The 27,241-nt window shown below is 45.3% G+C and overlaps 1 protein-coding gene across 4 annotated transcripts in view; it reads right to left on the reverse strand.

Annotated features, from left to right (window-relative positions):
* Nucleotides 1-27,241, reverse strand: part of RASSF5 (Ras association domain family member 5) — a 97,911-nt gene that overhangs the window by 37,797 nt on the left and 32,873 nt on the right. For 3 of the 4 annotated variants that reach the window (XR_004645345.1, XM_034767142.1, XM_034767143.1), the window contains exon 2: nucleotides 25,033-25,151. Coding sequence is in view for 3 of the 4 variants with exons in the window: in XM_034767142.1 (XP_034623033.1) it covers nucleotides 25,033-25,151 (119 nt within the window). In the remaining variant the exon portion in view is untranslated. Of the gene's footprint in view, nucleotides 1-7,536; nucleotides 8,035-25,032; nucleotides 25,152-27,241 lie in introns of those variants that run through there. The other variant, XM_034767144.1, reaches the window with a different exon arrangement.

Consider the following 27,241-nt stretch of genomic DNA (forward strand, 5'->3'; position numbering starts at 1 on the left):
TCAAAGATAGGACACCTACCTTACAAACATGCATAATCTGACTGGTACCAAACCTAATCATAAAAGTGATACCCACAGTTATGACATGTCCAGCACCAACAAGCCGCGGTCACTGTCTAAAACAAATTCCAAAGGTCCCTGCCCCAACGAACTTACAGTCTCCAATATATACATAGAGAGAGATGCTTAAGGATAAACAGCTCTTGCCTACCAATGCTTTTTGGTTTAAATTGGACAAATTTATCTGGTCTTAAGAGAGGTCCCCTCCTCTAAGAGGTCAACAGGGCTAAGATAACCATCATGTTCTTTGTTGCGAACCCCAGAGCAAACAGTTACGCAGTCAGCACCGCAGTATTACCTGGTAACATAGCAACATAGCTCTGCATATCTCCATGGCAAACAGTTGAAAGAATGATTTAATTTTTCTCTCTCCGATTGAGAAAGACATTACGTGGTGGAATTTTCTGAGCCACTGAAATCTAATTGCAAGGCTGCACTTCACAAAGGCTGGATCCCAGTTTCTTCATCCCTCTCCTCTTCCTTCATACCCCCAACGTGAAAAGATATTTAGTCTATCTTAGGTACTTATATGGCTGCCATTTTCATGAGTATCTGAGCACCTCACAACACCCCTGAGGCAGGAAAGTGCTATTGTGATGGCCACCATTTTGGCCAACACACCAGGGACTGAACCGTAAGACCTTGAGCGCTAAAAGCATGAGATGCTACAGCTTGAGCTCAAGAGCCCTGGCACTCTTGCAGGGGCTGTAACATACTTGGGCACAGAGGGAGACCCATTACCCCAGTGGATTACACTATCCCATTTTACAAATAGGGAATAGAGGCTAAGCGACTTGCCCCCGGTCATACACTGAGTTTGTGACAGGACAGGGAGCTGAACTCAGGTCTCCCAATTAGCACCCTAACCACTGTACATCCCTTCCTCTCTCTACCCAGCTAGGGTTTGACAGAAACTAATTCACTAGGGAGACATACCCAGTGTGACTCATCCCCCACAGCAAAGTCACACATCCAAAATATCTGAGTCTTCCTTGGTGTTTGTTCAGACTTAGATATTCCACAACTGAACTCACATTTGCCAGCATCTGACCTACAGAGGGGGTGTGGGTGTGGGAAAGCCACACATGCTTTGGGCCACAACTACTCAAACCCAGCCATAAAAACTCTGTTCTCACTGCAGTCTCAGGAAGGCATCAAAGTCTGTCTAAATGGGCCATGGAGACAGGATTCCTCTCTTACCCCCTAGAGGAAGGTCCCTTCAAACTAGGTTGAGGCACATTGTTGGGATAGCAGTTGTCTCTGGCTCTCTGGATAAAGAGGAGTCCAGTCTCCAGGACTCTCAGACAACCTCGTCTGTGCTGAACTCTTGACTCATGGGCAGCAATTTTCAGCCAAGTGGTCTTATTTCTGTGCGCACTGAAGGACACCTTCCCAATACAGATGGCTTGAAAAGTGCTCAGAGAACATCGTGCCTCACTAGGGCTCAAACCGTGGAATGATTCCAAAGCACAAACTAATTCAGGTCTCCATTTTTGTGCCATCTTCCCCCATGACTAAACAGTAAACACTCTAAGAACTAGTTTTAAAATGGCAGTTCTCAAACTGTGGGTCGCAACCCCAAAGTTGGTTGCAATCCCCTATTAACGGAGTCACCAGGGCGGGTGTGAGACTTGCTGGGGCCCGGGGCTGAAGCCAAAGCCTGAGGGCTTCAATCATGGGTGGTGGGGCTCAAGTTAGTCGCCCCAAGGGCTTCAGCTCCCACTCTTGGGCTTCGGTCCCACTTCCTGGGGTCATGTAGCAATTTTTGTTGTCAAAAGGGGGTCGCAATGCAATTAAGTTTGAGAACCCCTGAACTAATATATGCAGCGAAAACTGGACAAAAAGGGTCACTCATTATAGCTTCCTCTCAAGAAACTGCCCTAAATACACCACCTACAATTCTGCTCCATCTTCATTACAGAAGATTAACTCCATTAAGCTATTGGGGCTGAGACCCTGAATGGTCTCTTTGACCAGGTCTTGCTGTGTTCTGCATTTCCCCCTCCCCTGTGTGGGGAATCTTTCAAATTTGCCAGTCACATCTCCATTTGATGTCCAAAAGAACAGAAAAAAAACTAGACTCCCAGTATCTTCCAATCCACTACTTAAAATCCTACAGATGTGCTGTCATGCAGATGCACCTGAGTGCGAGCGCATGCAGTTTCCCAGCCTGACACACAAGGAGAGAAGGAACCCAGGCTGGATTCTGCAGCTGCTCCACTTGTGGATCTAATCTTGGGTGTCCACGGGACTTCCATGCGTAACTGGATTACGGAATCAGGCCCTATGCTCGTGCACGGTCTCCGCCCGTTAGAGAACCGAAGGAGGTCACGCTTCTATACAGCTGGCTTGCTGATATTAGTAAGCAGAAGAGACATGAATGCAGCTGCAGTTTGCTCTGGACCTCTGCCCCAAGTCAATGCACTTGCTCTTGAGAAAAGGGTTATTCAGGAACTGGCCCTGCTTACTTACATTCCAGTGCGCATCACTTTCACACTCTGAGGCCAATGAGGAGACATTTGGACAGAGGCAGAGCTAAGTGCTACAGACCAGCGTCCAAATCAAGGAGGTGGTGAGGAAGCTCAGAGGCCCCTGAATTAAGGCCTTGAGGTCACAGGTCCTGATACAACCAAAGTGAAGTAGGTTGGGTGACAACCCTGTGAATTCAACTTGATTGGCACATACAGGAGAGCTGAAGATTTTGAAGGGTCATATGGGTAGGAACATTATTTTGATTAATCAGAGCCTGAATACTATAGTCTTAATCAACCCCTGTATTTGAGCAGGGGGTCTCCATTCTGCCCATAGAGCGATAATGGCATAACAAGGTGGAAGAGACCTGCAAGAAAGCGACAGGGAATAAAAGGGAAATCAGTGGGTGGGACAGTTAGCCATAAGAAGCCTAAAGATCTTCCAAAGCGTTTACAGAAAGGCCAGATTGCTTGAAATGGAGGTGTACAAAGGGAAGAGAAAAGTGAGATTGATTTTAAGAAGCAAGTTACTTACTGCAGATACACAGAATTCTGATCAAACGACGACGGGAGAACAACAGATATGCATCATAATGTGGAAATGCACATTTTAGATCCTAGATAGTAATTTGCCCTTTTCTCTTTATAAACACAATGTCCCCGTGTCTGTTACTGCTGGATGCCAACCAGCAATTTGATTAAGCCCTTTAAGTACATCATATTGTTCTTTATACAGAAGCTCACGGAACCAGTCAGATGGTGAATTAGGAAAGTACAGAGCAGCAGAGCTGCAGGGGAAATGCTACAAGGAAGACCCAAATGTTTGCTTTGAACAATGATGTTTCCAATGTTGGATCTCTTATGATGCTAGAAAAAAATTTAAGAATGATGAAGTTACTAAAGAGGCAAGATTTCCAGCCTAGATTTTTTTTTTAAATCACCTTTTCAAACCATGGGAATTAGCCACTCTGATGGCTGCATTCTTCTCTGATTCTCATAATTTGTTTCACTTTCTCTAGATCTATGTGGCCTTGCAACTCTCCTTAACTATTTCAGCTGTCTAGCACTTCTGTAGAAGGCAACCTTATCTAATTTTACACTATGCCATAGTCATTTAGGCTGAGATTTTAAGGGAATTAAACATCCAATTCCCACTGAATTTCAGTGGTGGTTGGGCAAATAATTCTCTTAACCTCCTCGGAAGAATCCCACCTCAGAGTTCTCTAAGCTTTAAAGGAGGATAATGAGAAGCAGGGCTCCAAGGTCCTATGCCTGGCTTTACCGCTGACCTACCCAAGATATCAGAGCAACTCAAATTCCGTGTTTCAGTTGTAAAATAGGGATACCACTTATCTACCCATTGTGAAAAGTTACAAAAGGTTAGTAAAATGCTTTAAGATCCTAGAGCTTGTCTACATGGCAAGTTACTATGCAGCATGCCATGGTGTGAATCTACAGCGCTCGAGCTTGCCCTGGAGCTGGCAAACTCGCTGTGTGGACCCTCCTCCTGAACACTGAAAGTTCCATAGTGCGCTCCGACGTCCTCACCATGTAGACCAGCCCTTAGCATATGAAAGCGTGCTACACTCATATGCAGGGGCATTCTTTAAATGGTTAACCATTTAAAGAGCTGGCTTGAACAGGCGGATTAAACCAGCTCGAACAAATCAGCTGGATGGGAACGAAACAGAACACGGAAAAGCACGTGCCAGAAAATGGCAGCGCTACTTGAGGTTTGACAAGATGGTTCTCTCTGCAGTCCCATCAGTGCTGGGGGGCCAGTCTAGTTAGGAAGCCTGGGGTGCTCAGAAGAGGGTTGCATCTCTGATTTGGGCATCTTTCCTGAATATCTAGAGTGGGACAGGCTGGGCTGAAGTGTGGCCAGCAGATTAATTAAATCTTGGATTCAAAACATGTTGACTGCACACAGCCACGGGCAGACGATGGGTTATGTGGCTGAAAACACAAAATTGTTACCATACAGAGGTGTTTTACAGACTGCGGTTGTGGAAACATTCCACATTTAACTTTTCAAAATGGTTCCAGAAGGAGGTACAAGTAGAAGGGGGGAATTACCCTAATTTGATGCTATGCCTGCCCAGTTCTGAGGGATTTCAGACAGCCAAATACATACACGCTTTGGCCCAGCATCACTCACACTACTTGGTATTAGAGCAATCAATCGCTGTAGCAGGCTTCGTTTCATAACCCTGGCATCTCATAATCAAAAGAAGAGCGTCTCTGGATCCTAAACGTGTTTGGTTCTGGAACACCAATAAAAAGTCTCTGCTTCACCTAGTGACAACCAATGACCAAGAGAGGGGCCTGGAGACTAACAAACAAAGCCACAGAGATTCCAGTTTGACAGAGGAGACAGAATCTCATTGTTAAGATGCTTTTCTCAGACTATACAACACTTGGAGAGTGAATGAGAAGAGCAGATAAATGGATCAAATCCTAAAGTCTTCGGAAAACTCCCAGTGGCTTCAGTGGGTGTTTTGACTGAGTAAAGACAGACTGAGGGCCTCCAGACGACCAGTAGCAAAAATAAGACCGTCAAGTTAAACCAACATCTCAAATATCTGCCTTGCCTGGCCTGGGAGGAGTGTGTACTGTACAGCAGTTCCCACCTGCTGGGGCGATAGTGCTGCTGTCCCAGCATTCTGCACATCGATGCCTGTACTGGTGTCAAGGCAGAATAATGACTGCACCTGTTTCCCTCTGTAATCTCCAAGGATGCTTGGGCAAAGCATTCCACCCACACCAACCAGCCTGTGCCTATCAAACAGCTTGTGTGTCATCTGGATCCAGGATGAATTTAGTTTCCATGATTCACATTTACATCAGAGATGGGAGGAGACAAAAACTCATTAGGTTCATGCTACTACATAACTGTCAGTGCCGGATTGTTCCTTACAGTCTGTTCTCTATTCCCTTTCTTCCCCCCACACTCACACACACTTCTGAGGCAATGGGAAGCTCCTCAAGTGATCAGGTTCTTGCAAGTACTAATTAACCATTGGAAATCATTCATTTTTTGGCCATATTAGGCCTCTAAATTTATTCCTAGCTATTTTTTGCCACTATTCAGTGACTTGTTCCTTCAGAACTCCAGGAGCCGGCTCCAGCCTTAGAGGGTCTAAGAATTCTCTGCAGTACATGTATAATTCCCATTAATCACACCTTCAAAACAAGAAAGCCAAAAGCAATAGCACACTTTGAATAGCCCCTACCACCCTAATATGATCAAGAGCCTTAAACTATTTCTCCCCCAGGAAAAAAAACCAATCAGCTGCTCGATGACTTGCATCTACTGTACTATTGTAAAGCCAGAAAATATAGATCATACAATATGATTTGCTTGGGCCGCTATGCTGTTTTAAACAAGAAACGTTTTCTTCCCACAGTACAAGAAACCTGTAATACCAGATCACTTGACATGAACTTCCTTTAATTTTTCACCAGGTTTGACTGTTAAGAAGAGAGCAATGGAGGGGAGAAACCAGTGCAGTTAATATCCATTAGAATGGAACCCAGATATCACAGTGATGAGCACATATTAGGGCAGGATAAAGCAGTGATTGAAAGAGCAGGCTTATTTAAAAATTAGCATTTCAATATCCTGCCAGAGAAGAAAGAATGAAATAGGAACTGAATGCACACAGGGATATATATATATAAAATTATACAAAGATATTTAGGTCTTCTACACAAAGGGATAATCCAATGACATTTTCTAAAAAAATGTTTGTTAGAGGTCAGCTCCCGACACAGATTACTAATGGGGGATGTCCCATGTTATAACCCAAGGGAGTATTTCTAAAAAGTTTCAGATGAGTAAGATGAGATCCTAAAAACTACCGGATAATAAATGGACTGTCGCACACACCAATTCACTCAACTGGACGAAGCAAAATAAACACTTTCAGATTAACTCAGAACTGCCCCCCCCCCCTTTTTTTTTTTTGCACGCCACAGAGAAAGATGAGACCAAAAGCACCTGCTGAGGATTATAATGTTGCAGTTTCAGACATGCAAATATGGTAGCAACCTACAGTGGAATTTCACCACTGATCATTTAAAGTATTTTTTTCTTAAATGAAAAAGAAGAACTGCTACAGTGACATGGTGCTTTCCTCAGTCAGGCTGACAGCACAGCCAAGATCAAACTTTTTGCAGCAGTGGAGGAAAATGGTGACCCAGCGCATGCTTCCTAAGTAACGTGATCTGTGAACATTTTAGGGTTCTTTTTCCTGTGTAAAACCTCTACTTCTGTGACAGCTTTTTCCTCTCTTCTCTTTTTTACAGCTTGTGCTGGTTGGGGATTACAGATTCTCGGAGGGTTGATTTTAAATGTGTATATTAATATAGGCAACGTCTTGTCGGTGTTACTAACCGATACTAGTTTTGAAGTCAGGATAAAATGGTATACACAATCAAACACTCTTTTTAAACATACACCAGGGATTAACTTTGTCCATTTAAGTAATTCCAATGAGGTCAATAGAATTAGACCAGAGATGAATTTAGCCCATTAACTTTAGAAAACCTGCTGTCACCGTAACATGCCTCTCAGAATCTAAATGATCTGCAACGTTCTATGTTGCATGTGACAGCACAGGCATTCTCAGCCTGAGGGTTCTGACGCCCCGGGGGGCAAAGGGTTTCAGCCAGATCCTGGATGACTGGGAAGGGGATCTTTTGGAGAGTGGGGGTGCATATCCTGCCATGGAAAAGGGAGTGGCAGAATAGACAAAGGTGAGAACCATTGCAACCGAGCAAAGACATTCCATCTACTTTACCAGATAGTGAGAGATGTAAGTAAATGCCCACCTCGTTCTGAGACCAGACTGTGACCCTGATTATGACCGCAAGCTAATTTTGAGAACCTGGCACCTGCAGATAGATATGCATGCGCACAGAGACACTTTTTTTTGCCCCTTGCTAGGGAGAATGCTCCAGCCTACACCCAACATGGCCTCTTAGATAGTTTTAAAGCTATTACCTTGCCAGGGGCTTTGCTCTGTGCACTCTTGAAGAAGGTGGTCTTGGCTGTGAAAAAAAAATCCTCGAGCTCTTCATCCAGACTACTGTACCCGCTGCTCATGCTGCGCTGCCAAAGGTCATCTACCAACAGTGGATTTGAGACCCTCAGAACGTTTGGGGCTCACCAAGCAGCTGGAGGGGCAGGTAACCATCTGATTCCTGTTCACTGCAGCAGCAGTGGGATTTCCCAATCCAGTTCCTGTACATTCAGCAGCAGACACGATTTCACATCCTCGGCTTCGCTCGTCCTTATCTGCAACAGCTCCTTCTGCTTGTTATCCAGCATTTAATTCCATGATTTCTCTGTTAAAACGGCCTTGCTGGGTTACCCTTCCCTTTCCTCACCCAACCAACTCCCTTAGCAAGGGCTGCCGGAGAATACTGAGGGATCAGACCTGAGTGAGTTTCTTCTCTCTTCACTCAGCCTCACTCACCATCTGTGGTTTAATCTCCTGCCTGCAAGCACAGCGGAGCTGGCTGTAAGAACACATCACCTCCCTCCCCCCACCCCCTTTCCTGCCTACTCTCAGTTCACACAGAGAGGAGCCCAGCCACTTCCTCTTGCAAGCTTTCGCACCCAGTTTTTGCACTGGGCTCAAATTCTCAGCATCTCCAGGGTAGAACCTCAGTGGGTGTAAATCCACATTGTCTGTGGAGCGGTGCTGATTTACATCACCAGCTGAGGATCTGGGCTTCCCTCTCAGGTGTCCTGCAATACCTTTCATAAAGGCGGGGATTGAGATCAGAGTAATCCTGCATTTAAAAGTATATTGCTATAGAAAGCCGGCTTACGGCACTCTGCCAGGTAGATATCCTTGTGTGGCTTAATTCATTTACAGCCTTCCTGGAATTAACGCTGTAAGAACAAGCTGAGCTGAGTTTTAGCTTTGCTCAGCTGCTACATATTTTGCACCAAGGGAATCCAAAGAGAGGCAATGCAAGGGATCAGAAGCTCAGTACACTATTAAGCACAGTGAGACCCCAGCCCTTAGTTGGGGCCTGTGTTATTCAATCTGTGGTAGCACATAGACACCACGGTGGTGGGTGCATGACAGACGGATTGCCTACTGACATTTTAATGCATGAATCAGTAGGTGCCTCTGCATTCTGCAGATAATTTTAGAACAGTCAGCAAAGCTGACACAAAAATGAGGCAGTTTTGATTATAACCTTAGAAAGCACCACTCAGCTTGCCAGGTTAGACCTTCCAGTTTGTCAATTGCTGTCACGTTACAGGCAGATTCCCAAATCCGTTAAAATGATTCTTTAGCGTTGATAAAGCCTTGTAGCAATAGCATCACTCCCTCTCTGCCCACCTTTCAATCCCCCTATCTTTCTGCAATTCACAGAACCACAGAAATTAGAGATGGAATAAACCTATGAACCTCCTCTATCCCCCCACTCCTTCCTTCACCTGTCCACTGCAGGGTTGCTGGTTTCAGGGTCATGTCTCGTACTCTGAATTCTAGTTTTAAAACATCTCCCCTGCCTTCCTCAGAGGTGAAGAATCTGAATATTTAGATGGAGACTTGCAAAGGTAAGTTTTATATCCATAAACTTCCACCAGACTAAGGCTTGATCCCCTTAGGGGCTGATCATTGGAGTCAATGGGAGTTGAGCACTTTGTCGGAGTGGGCCCTGAAGTATTCTGTAACATTGGGTAGCAGGTTACATTTTGACCCATCTGGAAAATAGATAAGTATTAACTACAAGCTTTGTAGGGCTAGTGAAAAACCCAAAGTCAGTTTGAGATTAAGAAACTTCTTAATAGTAAAATACTAGTGGTCAATGTAGGACTCAGGTTTTTAGAAGAGGAAACTTTCCCCATGTATAACAATTTTTCAGGGCTTAATTTATAAAACAGGAGAGGGGTGGGTGGGCAGGTAGAGAAGACAAGTGTGTGGGGGGGAGAATCTCGTCCTTTTTTTGTATCGGCTCTCTAACTATAAATATTTAAATTCTTCCCAGCCTGGGAATTTATTTTTCTTCTCTTCCTCTATATAACTTCTGTGGTTTGCACTATTTCATGCTCAATAAGGCCCCAATCCAATTTCCACTGAAGTTTATTGCAGTTGGATTAGACCCTAACTAACACAGGTGAGCTGTAGATGCATCTGACACCAATGTACTCATTTTAGAGTCGGGTAATTTTTTATTTCACACTCACACACACACACACACACACACACACACACACACTCACTCTCTCTCTCTCTCTCTCATATGGAATATCCATCCATCCCCTTTTCAGGGTGCAATTCTGACTGCCCTGGTGTTTTTAGAATTTAGCAACAAAAACAGGGAGTGGGAAATCAGGACTCCTAGTTTTTAATTCCAACTTCCCTGCTGATTTGCTGTGTGACTGTAAGCAAGCCACTTCATCTCTCAGCATCAGGAAAATGGCATAATACTGTCTGCTTCACTAGGCTATGAGGCTTCACTGTGGATTAAAGGGCTTGGAGATCCTCAGATGAGCGTAAATGCAGCAATTATTCTAACATTAACATACATTCTGTTACAGCAAAGTGCAAAGAATTTGCTGTGTATTAAACTTCCTCCCCCTGTGATAATTTACAGATGGTGTTTTATGATCTTACAGGATTTATATGGCACCTGTTGCCATGGCACCTGCGCAATTCACATCCAATTTCAAATCAACAAATATGAGTCACTCTCCAAGTGGGCAACTCTGAGATTACAGAGAACCAAAGAGCCAAGGGTAAGCAGGTTAGCTTTGCAATATACCTGAAGACCACTGGACACTGGCAGGGACCACCAAAAGGAGCAAGTTCTACATGTTTGGATGACTCGTTGAGAATGCCCCAACGCCTGGCCTAGGAAAGTTTGATTCTAGCAACTGACAGCAAAAGCATCCCACTGTGACAGGACAGAGCAGGCGTCATGTCTAAACGCACAAGCTGGGAATGCATTACAGATGACAGCCATCCGTGTTCACATGAACAGCAGCTCTGCGTAAGGAGGTCTCCGAGCTGCCAAGCGCAGATGAAACATGCGTTATGGGCACGGAGGTGTTGTGCGGTTCCGACACACAGCAGCATTATAAATCGCTCGGGGCAGTAAAGACAACACATCGGATATGCAGCTCCACTCCTCTCTTCTCACGCAGAGTGCATGTCTATTAGGGGAGAATTCTGCTCAGCCAGCTTCTCGGAGAAAATTCCCTCCTCGAGGCATTTTCTTTAAGAGGCCAGGAATAAAAAACACTTGGCGTTCCAAGGTTTGTTTATTTCTCAGATTCTAAGTTGCGGGGTAGAGCACAAATGAAGCAATGCTCTTTAGAACATTGTCCAATTAAGAGCTACATGCTACCCTCAGAGGGATGAAATGGACCCCTGTGCAGAGACCGCCATCACCACTTAAGCCCTATTTTGAAGTCAGAAGTGGGGCTTAAATGGTGCATACACCTTGTTGTGGCCTCAACACAAGGGTGAATTACTTCCTCGATGGGGGAAATGAATGAGGCCACTGCAAATCATGTGAAGATAGGGGGCAAAGTTTGGGCCTCAGAGGGGAGAATAAAAACCCGAACTAGTTAACTATTCAAGTATTTACAACGCAACTTGTAACAATATAGCAGCTGTTTTCTCACCACATGGAATATTTCTGATTGGGCCTAGCTGAGTGAGCTACATTGACTTTATAGGGGTAGGTTTAAAAACAGGCTCGTAAATTGTATGTACAAAGATACGCCCAGAAATGGTCAGGTGCAAAAATGAGCCTAAACACATGCCATTGCATGTGCAAAGCGAGCAGCGCTTAGGTCAGCAATTTTTTGAAAATTCAGCCATATACATTTGGTGGCAAGGATGGAATGCAAATCTAGAGCAGCAGCAGCTGAACAACCATTTCAGCTACAAAGACATGAACACTGGACCAGATCCTCAGCTGGGGTAAATGGCCGTAGCTCCACAGAAGTCAAGAACTAGGCAAATGGACACCAGCCAACGAGGCTCATGGTTCTCTTTCCAGATGTCAGTCACCAACCTTTTGGAGATCAGTCCCTCTCTGTAAACCGAGTCCTCCCATGTGATGGGGGGATGGATAGCTCAATGGTTTGAGCATTGGCCTACTAAACCTAGGGTTGTGAGTTCAATCCCTGAGAGGGCCATTTAGAGATCTGGGGCAAAAATTGGGGATTAGTCCTGCTTTGAGCAGGAGGTTGGACTAGATGATCTCCTAAGGTCCCTTCCAACCCTGAGATTCTAGGATTCAAATTCTTTCATTGCTGAGCTGAAATGTCTGCATCACAAAATAGCCCATTCCCCACCAAGTTTGGCATAACTATAAGCATCTACTCAGGAAATCCTTCCATGCTTGAACTGCCATAGAGGGGGAAAAAAGCAACTCCCAGCTATGGAGAGATCCAAAACCCAAGTCGAGGCTAATGAGATGCTGGTGAAGATATGGTGATTATGGTCTTCGCTGGAAGAAATCTGCATTGTCCACCAATAGTGAGCACTGAAAGACAGGTCAGTAAGAGAAGGGAAGCCTATCGCACATGCATTTAATATTAAATATCTGGATTACAGTAGCACCTTGAGGCTATTCAGGATCAGGATTCCCTTTTATTGGGAACTCTGGGTCAGGGACATCTTTATTTTACTAAGAACTTACAATCTAAGACCTCCATTTTGCAAACACTTACACACATACATGAGTAGTTCTATTGGAAAAAAGAAATCAATGGAGTTTTCCCATTAACTTCATTGGGGCTTTCACCCAGGAATCTACTCATGGGCATAAAGGTTAACACATGCTTAAGTACTTTGCTGGCTCAGGGCCCAAAATATTAAGCATTGTTAACATGCAATATTAAGCATTAACTAGGTGTTAAGTAAGTGGCTATCCCTTTGATTTCACTAGCTCAGTTACATTTAATCACCACGTTTATTGCTTGCCAACTCTGAATCAGTTTTAAGATTCTTGAGTTTGTAACATGTGCTGCCAAAGGATTTTTTCACCCCACACCTTAAATAGCTCACAACCAAGTTCCGTATCTCTCCCTGGTGCTCTGATACGGTTTCTTCATCATCTTTCCTCCTTCATGCTCTTCCGCTTCCTCCCAGAAGCCAACACTACACGACCAACAGAAACACATGACTGGAAGCTGGTTCAGCTCTATAGGTCAAGATTAAGCAGCAAATATGAGTTTGCAGATCAGATACATCTCTTATCCTTTCCCATCTTTTGTTGACAGTGGATTATTTTTTTAAACTTTGCTTTCCGCCATTAATTAGGTAATACACTGGAGATTCACAGGTACAGATGCAGTCCTGAAAATGCAAGTAAGATGTATGTTTATTGCCAAGGTTTCCTCCTTCCCCAAAGCATCTGAAACAAACAACTAATCCATTTTCCTATTGTTTTGTTTCTGACACAACTTGGGGCATGGAAAGAACATGAGCTAATATACTGGCCAACAAGTCCTGACTGAATATGGTACAAACAACAGATTTGCTATCTTCAGCAGATGATTGATATCAAAGACTATCTCCCTCCTTCTTGCTAGATTCCCCTCTCTCTCGAGGAGTCTATGGCTTCAGGTGCAGAATAGGTTAGCTATTTTCATGGGAACAGTTAAGAAAAGAAAGGCACAGTTTTGCTGGAGCGAAGTTTTAATGAGCAGGTAAGAAAACATAAATCCTAATTGCCGAGTGATGGTTTGAGCCGGTTTTATAGATTTCCATTTGCTGAAGCTGTTGTGTGTGTGTGGGGAGGAGGGGGGGCGGCAGAGTGCGTGCGTGTGTGGGGAGTGGTTCTGCTTCCTTGTCACTGAAAGCTCCTCCCTTTGGGCTGGACTGAGGGAAGGCACCAAGGAAGTGTCAGAATGATGAATTGCTGTGATACGCAGACTCGCTGTTTATTATTAGAGCTATCAATAATGCACTGGCTGTTTTGTCACTCTGAAGATGAAACAAGCCTTTTAATACACATTCTGACTCAGTGGAAACCCTGATACGTTTGAAATAGACAGAGCATACTCTCTGCTATTAAAATCATTCAAGGTTTAGTGGAGAATCTGGTTAGATGCTTATTTTAAGGCATAGCTTAAAAAGAAAAAGGAAGGAAGGAAGAAGAAAGCAAAAATACTTGCTCCCGGTAGGTCATGTCTGAATTTAGACCCAATGCAGTTTGCATGAAAAGTCTCACTTACTTGGTTTGAAAGCAAGGTGCAGAGAAGTTAAATGACAAGAGCACAGAGTGAAGTTCACCCCTGCACAGAGGGCTCAACTGTGCTTAAACCTTGTGCTAGCTCTCTGCATAGGGGAGCAGCACACCCCAAGTGAGTCTGTGGCAGAGCTGGGATTAGAACCGACATCTCTTGACTCTCAGGCCTGTGTCCCAGAAGCTCCTGTACTTCAGTGCTAGGGAGTGTGTCCATTTGGCTCCGCACCCATCAGTTTGCTTTAGCTGATTTTAAAATCGCTGAAAAAATTAAGAGTTTATGATGGAAGATTTACAATTTTACATCCAGTTAATTGAGGGTGTGGGAGGGAGGAACACAACCACCACCACAAGAAGCTTTCAAACATGATTTATTCTAATGTTTGCAAAATCAGCGGCGGCTCCAGGCACCAGCGCTCCAAGCGCGTGCCTGGGGCGGCAAGCCGCGGGGGGCGCCCTGCCGGTCCCTGCGAGGGCGGCAGTCAGGCAGCCTTCGGCGGCATGCCTGCGGGAGGTCTGCCGGTCCCGCGGATTAGGCGGCAATTCGGCGGCGGGTACGCCGAAGCCGCGGGACCAGTGGACCTCTCGCAGGCATGCCACCGAAGGCAGCCTGCCTGCCATGCTTGGGGCGGCAAAAAAAGCTAGAGCCGTCCCGGCGCAAAATATACCCAGCTCAATTTTCTATGGATGCCTTCTCTGCTGTACAGTGACAATACAATTAAATATTTTCCTTCTGAATAATTAATACAGTAAATACTTCAGATAGCCCAAAACGAGGAACCTTCTACCCAGCAAAATCCAGATCAGCAGAAAAACTGGACGGCCAGCCAGTTTCTAATGTTTGCTCCTTGCACAGTAAGCACAAATATAATGTCCTTTTAATGTGCATGTTCCCCATTTCCAATTTTGCATGAGTACATGCAAAGGAGCGGAGCAGGCGGGCCTGGTGCCTCGGTTGTCTAGAAGGAATGACAAATCACTTCTTCGCTACATTCAGTGGTTGAGAGTGGGAGTGGAGATGTCAGATTGCCCTGGCTGGATTTTTAAATCCCTGGCCATCGAGGATGAACTTGCTATTTGAACTAAGGGGCTTCTGGTTGCCGTAGATAGCTGGCAGAGCAGCAGCTGATAATTACGGGTTTATCAATCACCCCCTGCACACACAGACAGCTCCCACATACACAAATGAATCCACTAACTAGAGGTCTTGAAAGAGCCCAATCTGTTCTACTGAGAGGAATATAAATTCATGTTTGGAATCATAGAAGTGTAGGATTGGAAGGGACTTCGGGAGGCCATCTAGTTCAGCCTCCTGCACTCAAGGTAGGACTATGTAATAACTAGACGATTCATGACAGGTGTTTGTCTAACCTGTTTTAAAAACCTCCAATGATGGAGATTCCACCACCTCCCTAGGCAATTTATTCCAGTGCTTAACCATCCTGACAGGAAGTTCTTCCTAATGTACAACCTTGCTGCAATTTAAGCCCATTGCTTCTTGTCCTATCCTCAGTGGTTAAAGAGAACAATTTTTCAACCTCCTCCTTGTAACAATTTTTTATGCATTTAAATTGTTATGTCCCCCCTCAGTCTTCTCTTCTCCAGACTAAAACAAGCCCAATTTTTTGAAGGGTTAAGGATATCGTAAAAAAAAATTACACAGCAGACAGAGATGCCAATGAACCTATACCTCCAGTCAGTACAGGATTGTTAATCTACAGCAGGGGTAGGCAACCTATGGCACGCGTGCCGAAAGCGTCACACAAGCTGATTTTCAGTGGCACTCACACTGCCCGGGTCCTGGCCACAGTCCGTGGGCTCTGCATTTTAATTTAATTTTAAATGAAGCGTCTTAAACATTTTAAAAACCTTATTTACTTTACATACAACAATAGTTTAGTTATATATTATAGACTTCTAGAAAGAGACCTTCTAAAAAATGTTAAAATGTATTACTGGCATGTGTAGGGTGATCAGATTTCCCGATTTTATCGCCACAGTCCCGATATTTGGGGCTTTTTCTTATATAGATGCCTATTACCCCCACCCCCACACACACACTCTGTCCTGATTTTTCACACTTTGTCTGGTCACCTTAAGCATGTGAAACCTTAAATTAGAGTGAATAAATAAAGAATTGGCACACCACTTCTGAAAGGTTGCCGACCCCTGATCTACAGTATATCCCCCCAAGGCTTCATCTAGTCCTGTTTTAAACATTGCAAGCAACAACGATTCTGGCACTTCCCTTGGGAAACTATTCTCCAGTAGAATACTCTCCACCAACAGGAAGTTTTCTCTGATACTCCACCTTAACTTTAATCTACCTCTAAACACACACACACACACACACACACACACACACACACACACACACACACCCTTTACTCCTAGCAGAGGTTTGACCCCCAAAAGGGAGAAGTACCAGAGAGACTCCATGAAGTCCACTAGGGATTTCGCTATTGCTATTGATTTTACACAGAAGGCACCCAGATACTACACGGATGGGCAGCAGCATAAAACTAAGAGATACATTTTCTTATTCTTAAATTTCATCCTGGTAATGGCAGTCATACCCATCCCAAACCACCCTAACAAATTACTGGCCCCCCTTGGAGATTGCACCCTATGGGATTACCTGCAGCTGCTCATCATGTTTGTCCTCTAAGAGTCATCGTTTGGCCAAATGAAACATATTCAGATCTTTTAACCTTTCATCATAAATCACTTTCTCCGGCTGCTTCACTATTCCTATTGCTCTTCTCTGCTTCCCTCTCAATTCATACACTTACTTCTACTCCCAGGTGCTAGAACTAGGGGTGCTGCAGCTTGAAGTGGTTTCCATCATATAAAGGTTTTACAGTTTGGTTCAATGGCTTTCTGCACCCCCCATTATACAAATTGTTCCAGCGCCCCTGCTTGTACTGTCCACTAAAAACAACAGTCGCCAATCAGCCTGTGTTTCTTGGCGAAACAGTAAGTGGACAGAAACAAATGAAAACTGGGTGACAGATCAGTTTGTGCCTAACACATTGGTAAATTGTTCAAGAACAGGTGGAAAATAAGAGCCAAGGCACAAACCCAAGGTTTGCATGATATAAAGAGTGGCTGCATTCACATTCATTACTACAAATGAATTAAACCCCTATTACTCCTGAAATTTCTATTAAGTCCAGAGTGAATGTGTGTCATCTTGCTTGCATGCAGGGTTGGCAGAACTTGATTTGATTTTTTTTTATAATTTCGAAGGATAATAATGCTTATTTTAAGCATTTTTTCATCTCTAAATGTTCAGTTGCACAAAATTATGGATTTTAAGCTTTTTTATTTGTATTGATTTAAATTTTCACAGTTGCAAAAAATTGTGGGGTAGGGGAAAATTATTTACAGTAGATGTCGACACTCTAAAAGTTAAAGCTTTTAACATTGAAAAATTGTCAACATCACGTCAAAATATACAAAGTAAATATCCTTAAATGAAACTAAAATTCTCAAGCAGCATTTTTCTTACTTTACCGATCTGTAAATTTAGATTCATGTCGACCAAAATCTCTTTTAGTTGGTTTGCGTGTGTCTGGTGAAATCGACATTTACTGATTAAAAACCTAATTCTTCCAAGCCTACTTGTATGGTGCAGTCCCTCCCCAAACTTTTCATCTTCTCTGCCCATTTTAAGATGGCACAGGTGCCCATTGGATACTTGACTTGTGGCTAGAGCTGTGCACCAAATTCTAGGAGTCTTATGTGTTATACTCCTTTCCCTCAATAGTCTTGTCTATTGATACTGTAAGCTCTTCACAGAGGGACGGTACTTCTCTGAAGACAGAACCTAGTACACTGGAGCCCCATTTCTGGTCATTAGGCACTAAACAGGATAAATATGATTAATAAATAATTAGTGTCAGGCGAATACAGATATTTGCTAACTTAAATGAGAGCCAGAGGAAAAAGGAGATTTCAACCCTTTATCATTTAAATGACACAAATATTCCATAAATAGCTCATTTTAAATGATTTCCCCCTCATATCCCTACAAAAATAAAATACTAAAGAGGTCCCAGCTATGATAAAAGGGGATAAAACTGTTCAAAAATTGCAGCTATGTACTTAGCAGTGTTTTACCGAAATAAATTTAAAAAGCCAGCATTTGAAACCACTCCATTTTTATTTTTTTGTGAATGGATTCACCATTGATCGACCTACAGTCCTTTTCGCGTAATGATAAATCACTGTGCCAGCATTTACAACCCGCCTGCCAAGTTTAATCCTATTGGGTTTTAAAACAGCTCCGTTAAAAACCCACTAGAAGTGAGGACTCCATTAGTCAAGTCTGTCTGTCTGTGTAGCCAGGTGCTTGTGCCAGGCCTATCACTGCAGCATCTCGGTGCCTTCACCAGGACCCCACTAGAGCATACATCCAATTAGTGTTAACAGTTGTATAAAGCATTTACTGTCATAGGATGAAATTCACCCACTAGAGTAGGGTATTCAGAAGCCTCCCCAATTCTGCACCATGCGGTCAGGGAGCTGCAGAGCAGGTGCATGTGGCAATTGTGCACCAGTTCCATATAGGTCACCATGGAGAAGGAATCTGGGGACAGGGAAGGGATTTAGGGACAGCAAGTCAGTCAGCAGCAACACAGGTCCAGTGGCCCACAAATCAGTGCCTAGTAATATTTGAGAGGGACTAGAAGTCAGGAGGCCTGGGTTCTATTCTTGGCTCGGTGACTAACTCACTGGGCAAGTCACTCATTCATTGATTTTAAGGTCAGCACGGACCATTGTGATCAACTAGTCTGACCTCCTCCTCATGCTTCAGGGCTTCAGCCAGTCACCCATAGGGGTAAGGAAGAGTTCTCCCTCCCCCACCCCACCCCCGATGTGTTCTGGGGCTTGGGGTTTTGTGTCGCCTTCCTCTGAAGCATCAAAGACGGCGACAGCTGAAGTTGGCACATTGATGGGGTGGGCCACGGCTCTGAGGTGGCACCAAGCAGCCTCTATTAAGTGCCTGGCTGGTTGGTTCTTGCTCACATGCTCAGGGTCTAACCAATCGCCATGTGCAGGGCTTGGAAGCAATTCTTCCCCAAGTCAGATTGGCAGTGACCTTCAGAGGGTTTCCACCTTCCTCTGTAGCATGGAGGTCACTTGCCAGGATTATCCGGGTTTCCTCTCACTTCCTCAATTCCCAGACGTTGCAGAGGCCTCGAGCACTGGTGCGCTTTGGTCACTCCTGTGCTCTGCCTGTGGCACAACAGTCTAGTCTCCTGTGGGCTGTAATTGTGTCCGGGTGCGGGGTGGTGTTGGCGGCCGGTGACATAAGGGAGGTCAGACTAGAGGATCGGGTGGTCCCTCTGGCCTTCAACTCAAGGACTCCTGCATAGCACAGGCAGAGAATTTCACTCAGCGATTCCTGCATCGAGCCCAACTTGTTAAATTCATTTCCTCTCTCTGCCTCAGTTTCCCCATATATAATGGAGCTAAGATACTGACCCTCCTCTGTAAAGCTGTGCTGTGCCCTGTTCATAGGCTGAGTGCCTCCCTCCACAGGCCAGAGCAGTTCCCCATATAAAGTGGCTTAGTGCTCTGAGAGGGAAGTTAATTTAACTCGGAGGGATGACATATTTTGGATCAGCTCCAATTACACAGCAAGTGAGGGGATTTCACTGAGTATTTGCAATCACCAGGTGAACACGGAGGATGAAAATCAGTGTAAAGTCCCTCTCCCCTTACACTAGGAACAGCTGTGTATTCAGGCCAGAACCACCTCTGAGTAACTCACAAGACACTATCCTTCGAAAAGCCACTGGCTGGATTTCCAGTCTTGGACGACCCCAGCTCCTACCGAAATCAGTGGGAACTGCAGGTGCTCAGCACCACTGAAAAATCAGGCTGTTTAGCTGCATTTCCTTTGCAACCTGTTGTGCCCTGAAATGCTGTCCAGGTACCAAAGCGATCACATTGCACCTTCCTGGCTGCCTGCAGCACTCACCGGGCATTGCAATGCAAACACATACGCATGCAATTCCAGGCCTCACTTACCACCCAGCTCCCCCAAGCGACACCACTAGGTAAGACACTGGTCCTCCTGCAAAACAAAAACTGAGCAGCAGGGCCCCTTCCGGCTGCAGAGAGGTTTGGGGCACATGACTGTGCTGTGGATGGGGCTTCAAAGTGACTCTGCTGCTCTGAAAACAGGAATTCCCTCTGCTTCTTAAAAGTTGCTCCTTCCCTTAACCTTCTAGCACCAATCCCACCCAGCTATACGCACTCCCACCTCTCTGATTCAGGGGTTTAGACTGCAAGCTCCTCAGGGCACAGAACTTGGGTTTTCAGAGTGCCAGGCAGACCTTTGGTAGCATATTAAATAATAATGGGTACTTTGCAAATATCAGGCCAAAGCAAGCCCTAGGGCAAGGAATACAGAAAGGAAAGTCTCATCAGTGCTAACTTCCAAGTTTTGTAGTTCCTATCGTTTTACCTGTCTGGTCGCCTAGCTCTTACTGCCTGTCTGGTCTATTTCGATTGTAAGGTCATTGGGGCAGGGAATGTTCCTCACTGTTTGTAGTGTACTGGAGTAACAGCGCTGTCTCGCTTTAAAGAGATTTTCCCATCCTTGCACACCAAAGTGGCCTCTCCTTGGTAATCAAGATCCACTGAGAGCTGGATGGGCCATTGTGCACCCTGGTCTGTGGTGGATTTTCGCCATCAGCGTTGACTGAACCTCTTTTAGGAAATGCCATTGCTGGGCACGGCAGGTGAACTAGGTACCAGGGGTGGCGTGCAAAGTTCTACCGCTTGAGAGGTGGCTTTGTGAGAGAGAGGCTATCGGAGAGGTCTGCTCATAAAAGGAGAATGCGGGGAACAGGCCCGAAAGCTGGAATGCAGCAGTTTGTTGATAAAAGGATATGGTCTCATTCCACTTTTGCTAGAACACGCAGTTTGATCTGTCCAAACCAAACAGGACCTGCTGATTTTATCAGTCTGCGGGAGCCAATATTTACTTAATTAAGGTACAACTTAGCTATTTAGATCCCTGCTGATATTTGTTGGCTTCTGTCACGGGCTTGAGGCATGTTTGTTTTTGCCTGCACTTCAGGATTTACAGGCTATCGCTCTCTCTGGTAATCAGATCAGACTGTTCAGACCATTTTTGGTCACAGTGCTAAAGCAACGCTGTCAGAACAGAACATTCATCCCTAGGTGAGCATTCCCGAGGGGAGGAGATGCCACCTTCCAAAGGCACGCTGACTTTGGACATCTAGGTCAGTACTCACCCACTGCAGCCCAGTGACCAACCTGCCTCCCACTGCAGCCCACAAACTGCAAAAATAAACTGGCCATATCATGGAGGATCGAGTTCTGGTAGCCTAAAATGGACACAATCTGTTTGCCCCAGTTTATTGCAATATTCATTGCTAGTGACCCAGCTCAAATATGGCTGAGTAGAACTCTTGGTAAAAGAGGGGTGGCCTTCTGGTTAAGGCACTAGACAGGGGCTGAGAAAATCTGGGGTCAATTCCCTGCTCTGCCAGACTGTGTGTGTGACCTTGGGCCAGTCACTTCACCTCTCCATGCCTCAGTTCCCCATCTGTAAAAAGGGGATAAACCTTCCTTTGCCTGCCTTGTCTATTCAGACTGTAAAATCTTTGGGGCAGGGACTCTCTCTTACTAGATGAACGTACAGCTTCTAGCACATTGACCACCCTCTCTAAACTCTTCTGCTGTTCAAACTATCATGTTTAGAATCCTACCAAATTCACGACCATGAAAAAAGCAACACAGACCGTGAAATCTGATCTTCCCCGTGAAATCTGGCTAGTGTAGGGGAGGGGCAGGGCTGTGGGCTCTTACCCTGAGCCGGACTCCAGATGCTAGTCCCAGCTGGGCTGGGGGGGGAAGAACATGACTTCCTCTTCCCCTGCAGGGCCCACTCCCAGGACCAGGTTAGACCCATTTCTGGGAACCTTCCCCGACCGCAGGAAACTCCGCAGCTGCTTGCCAGGAGCCCAGCTCTGGGGACAGCGCCACCACCAGCAGCAGAGCAGAAGTAAGTGTGACATACCATGACCCCCACTACAATAGCCTTGCAACCCCTCCCCTACCCCCCCAAAAAAAAACATTTTTGGGTCAGGACCCCCCCAGTTACAACACAGTGAAATTTCAGATTTAAATATCTGAAACTGAAATTTACGATTTTAAAAATCCTATAACTGTGAAATGGACCAAAATGGATGGCAAATTTGGTAGGGCCCGAATCGTGATGAATGGAATTCTGAGACCCCCCCTCAACCACAAAACGTCCAGTCCTTCCACCCTCCCAGGGCTGGCAACGGCACCAGCAGGTCACAGTCCAAATCCCATTGTTTGCCACGTGGACGGTGCCCACAGGTCTTAGCTGCCAACCTAACACTGTTTCTATTGTTAAGCGGAAAAGTCACCCATGACCAGCTTTAAATCACCTCCCTTTGCGGCACAAATACCGGCAGATTAAGGACGCAGCAGAGAGGGACTAATCTAGGCATCTGAACCTTGGAGAAGACGAAAAGATCCATAATCATTCAGGACTTCATGACAAAAGAAGGGACTGAGCTCACCATTATCCTTGTTCTCGAAAACTGACTTCGGCTATAGGAGAATCTCATTTACCCTCGGCAGTTTAGGACTTCTGACACATAATTGAGCACTTCTGCCCTCTAATGGATGGAATCAGTGGAGGCTGAACGGTTCATTAAATACACTTGGGTAACAGGCAACTCAAACAGTAGCTCATCCAGCAAGGCTGACTGCAACGTGACCCCCTTCAGTAAAGCCTGGCAGCTCAGCCCTGCAGGTTTCCTGCTGGTATTTGGTTTGGCGATGGCCAGGATCAGGGAGTGGCCAAGACTTCCCTGATGTGGTGGATATGCAATGACTTAGCAGCAGGCCTCGTACATGGTGACGTGAATGTGCCGCTGCCCCATCCCAATAGCTCCCCTCCTTAGTGACAACGTGCAGGGACTTTTGACCAGATGCACGAAGCATCTGCTGCTGCCAAGAACTTAATGAGAATCTGGCAGGGGAACCACGCCAAACCGGAGCACTAGGCTGACACATACCCAACTCAGCCAACAGGTCTTTTATTCCTGTGCCTGGCTAGCCACCACCACCAAACAGCAATCATAGCATCACAGAAATGTAGAACTGGCAGGAACCTCAATAGGTCCTCTAGTAGTCTAGTCCACTCCCCTGCACCGAGGCAGGGCTAAGTATTAGCTAGACGTCTCTGAGAGGTGTTTGTCTAACCTTTGCCCAGACACTCATGCTGCTTCTGGTGTTGCCCTCCCCTTTACATCTCAGAGCAATATTAAGGATGTGGAGGGTACAGCACAGCCACAACCATAGTGGAGGAAGTGGATGTGTCTCACTGACACCAACTTTTTGCTCTCCTGTTGACATCCAGGTTTGAGCGTTGGCCTGCTAAACTCAGGGTTGTGAGTTCAATCCTTGAGGGGGCCATTTAGGGATCTGGGGCAAAAATCTGTCTGGGGATTGGTCCGCCTTGAGCAGGGGGTTGGACTAGATGGCCTCCTTAGGTCCCTTCCAACCCTGATATTCTATGAATCCACCCTCAGTGCAGCTGCAGGTCGCCTGCATTTTCAATGCTGGCTTCCCCTGCCACCACCAATCTCTTCTTTTCTGTAGTTAAGTTGCACTTTTGGGATGCAGACTTGAGCACAATCAAGGCTCCTCTTCAGATGGAAAGAGAAGCTGAGACGGCAATCTATTATCCGGGCAAACGTTTCTCCATGGACCCCTCACTGCTGTCATTTGATATTAACATCCTGCATGAAGCCAGTGAAAGACTATTACTGTGAATTTCACTGTGAGATAAACGGATATTGGAACAGCCTTGTAACATTTTGCATCATTCATTTGGCAGGGGAAGATTTTAGAAACAAAGTGAATAATGCGACTGATGACCCTTTCTATTTCTCTGGATCTTAAGTTCTTACACAGAGGCCTAACTAAGCATCGGAGTACTCCCACTGACTTCACTTGAATGGCTTGCTGGCTTACAATTGGGCATCTGCTTCGGCACCTTGCTGAACTGGGGTTGCAATGCACTGTGGCATCCTTCTCCGGACTGGACGCAAACACTAAAGTTCCTGACCAGTGGCGGTCACTGAAGAACCCACCGCACTTTCTGTAAGAGTGAATGGTTGAGATTTTCAAAGCCGCGCAAGGAACCGACACGCACTATCCCTTATCACCAATGGGAGATGCGTGTCTATATTCTCTTGCTTTCCAAGTTTTAATCAAGGGCATCAAGCTTCATGACATGCCCCAGCAAAATCCATCTTTGCTAAATTGCATTCCGCCAAAAGCAAACGGCAGGTGGAATTTGCCTCCATTTTCCACGCTCTAGCGTTGCTGTGGACTGCTGAACACCTGACCCATTCTAACAAGGGGCAGGCAAAGCAGCAGCAAATGCACAACCCCCCCCCCCACACACACACACAAAAATACGCTGCTGTCCTGCCTCAAAGAGGCTTGTTGTTTCCATGGCAACGCACTGGTTTTTGTGCACGGTGCTGCCCCATAGGCACCTTCGGTTAAGCAGCTGTAGTGATGACTGGATTTTAAGGCTCTCGACAAACATTTGTAGCTGTGCACTCAACGAATGGGATAATCACGCTGCACAGCGCAAGCTGATCCCATGCTCCACCCTGCCCAAGAACCATCAGACAGCTTCTTCTGGTTACCTGCCTTGGAAGCATGATTTGATCCACCTGGCAAATCCTCCCAGGTAAACTAAGTAGAGAAGTTTCAGAGTAGAAACCGTGTTGGTCTGTATCCGCAAAAAGAACAGGAGTACTTGTGGCACCTTAGAGACTAACAAATTTATTAGGCCATAAGCTTTCGTGGACTACAGCCCACTTTTTCGGATGCATATATGCATTTGTTAGTCTCTAAGGTGCCACAAGTACTCCTGTTCTTTTTAAGTAGAGAAGCTAAGAGCTCATGTTAAACTACAGCAGGGCAAGAGCTCTGAAATCTAAAGGGACAGGAATTTAATTGGGAGGTGCTTAAAAAAAGTGTGTGTGTTGGTGAAGTGTAATTAGCACTGAAGACGACGAGAATGCCATGCCATCATCTCTCTGCAACGCACTGCCTCTGCTTGCCAGAAAAGCAACCCCCCACCCTCCCCTCTCCATATACAACTCCAAACACCCTCTTATCCCCTTCCCCTCCCGCCAGCCCCCCAGCACAGGGGCTCCCCAATCCGTACCTGGCTGCAGTTGTGCGTCAGTGTATTTTCTGGCGAGGGTTTGTTCTGGGGCTGTCCTTGTTGGCTGCAGTCCAGCTGAATCAGGCTTCTGCATTCCTGATGGCAAGTATATTTGCAATCTGAGCAGGGGGAAAAAACAAAAACAAAAATGAAGGATGCTTTAGAAATAAATGACTGGCTTTCAAGGGGGATAAAAACAGAACAATGAAACAGTGAGAAATAAAAGGGATCAGATTACTGCTGAAGGTCAGACTCTGAAGTTACAGAACCGGATGTTCAGGATGGCACCACTGGAAGTGAAGCATGCATATGCCTACCCAAATTGTAGCCACAATTATTATTTCCATTGGGGCAGTGCCTCCAAACCCTACACAGGCCTCAGGCCCCATTGTACTAGGTGATGCGCAAAGAAACATTTACTACAATGACACACACAAACGGTCTATCAGATGCCTAATTGGTTATTTGCATGCACATTTATTGTGACCAAGCATGCAAATGCATATGCAAACCAGGCAGCTGTATACATGAAGTACCAATAAAGACGAGTTAATGGAAATTGTTGCAGACTAGCGGTTGGAAAACTGGGAGTCAGGACTCCTACGTCCTATTCTTGACTATACTGTTTAGATTAACACACCTTGGGCAAATTATGACCTCACTGAGCCTCAGTTGACCCATATGTGAAATGAGGGTAATAATACAGCCCTCTCTCATGGGGATACTGAGGCTTTCACTAGTATTTGCTGAGTACCTGGATACCCTGAGACAAAAGGTACCAGAGAAGCAGCAAATAATCACAATTGTTAATGGGCTGAAGTTTATACTTTACCAGTGAACAGAAGCCTATGAGTATTGGCTTGGCATAGAGGTTATTCAAATGATCTCGGTGATGTAACTGGTTTTCACATCGTTACTTCAGCAGCGCTCCAAGTATACGTGGTGCTTTGCAGACCAGCCCCACCGCCAGGTCTCTGCCTCAAAGAGCATTCAGTCTCAGAGCCCCACATGGCATCTGTCAGATTGAAAAAACTAATGGAATTCTCAGTAGCACGTGCCAACAGCCTCACCTACATGAAACACTAAACACTACACAAGCTTTGATGTCTCAGCACTTGCCTTAAACATTCGTTTGGCATCAGAATGCATAAAGGCAAAAATAATAATGAAAAAAAAAACCTACTCCCATTTAGGCTAAGACACTGTGGTAGAGAGGAAGGTGAGCTCTAGAGATTAGCAGCTGGTGATGCACCATGAGAAAGGGGGGGAAAAAATAACCCATAAACCCAAAGTGTGAAGAGCACTGTAATTAAACATGAAAAAGCCAGCTTGTCCCAGTACACACACAACATTAGCAATACTTGCATGAGTAGCAGCGAGTACTTTTACCCATACACAGAGATAACTTACAAAGGGGGGAGGGTAATTTTAGAACTGTGTTGCCATGAGCAATGAAAAGCTTTGCAGTGTTTTCTTCCCATTTCTTTCCTTTTATTTCTACGTGGAACACTTTGGAAGGAAAATATCAGGGTTTGTTTTTTTTTCCTGTTCAAACTCTAATTTCTCAGATAAGCCAGAGGCACATTCTTCACAGGAGAAATACTGTACGCTTTGATTCCCAGAGTACCGTAAGAGTCGTAAGTACAGTGCACTCAGTACAGTGCATTGTTTAGGTTACTTGGATCCAAGGACATCTACATTTGCTGCAAAGGTGATAAAAAAAATTAAGACCCTTGTCCTGTAAATTGTTCCATGTGGGTACTGAGCTCTGCTCAGGTTGAACAACTTGAAGAGGATTCGGAGTGAGACATGGATCCACTGCAAAAAAATAAATTAATTAATCCACATTTCTTTGAGTGGTTTGTGTTTCCTAGTGCAAGACGTTACACTCGACTACAACTAGTGCACTAAGAGATGTGCCCTCCCAGATATTCAAACAGAGAGAGAAATACTGACCCCTTCCCCCTCCAAAAAAATTCCGAACTGACCAATACAAGAAACCATTCACAGGTGGTCAAGCTACGGATGAGACGAGCCCAGAATAAGCTCTTTGGGAGCATTTGGATTTGAAGTTGTCTCTCTGGCTCCCAGCTCACTAACCAGCTGGACCAAAACCCCACTCCAGAAGCAGAGCTGGGATGCAGTCAAGGATTTCCCAGCTACGAGCCCTGTATTTTTCCACTAGACCATTACCAGCATCCCAACTCTC

This window comes from Trachemys scripta, chromosome 4, assembly GCF_013100865.1.
Source record: "Trachemys scripta elegans isolate TJP31775 chromosome 4, CAS_Tse_1.0, whole genome shotgun sequence".
NCBI lineage: Eukaryota > Metazoa > Chordata > Testudines > Emydidae > Trachemys > Trachemys scripta.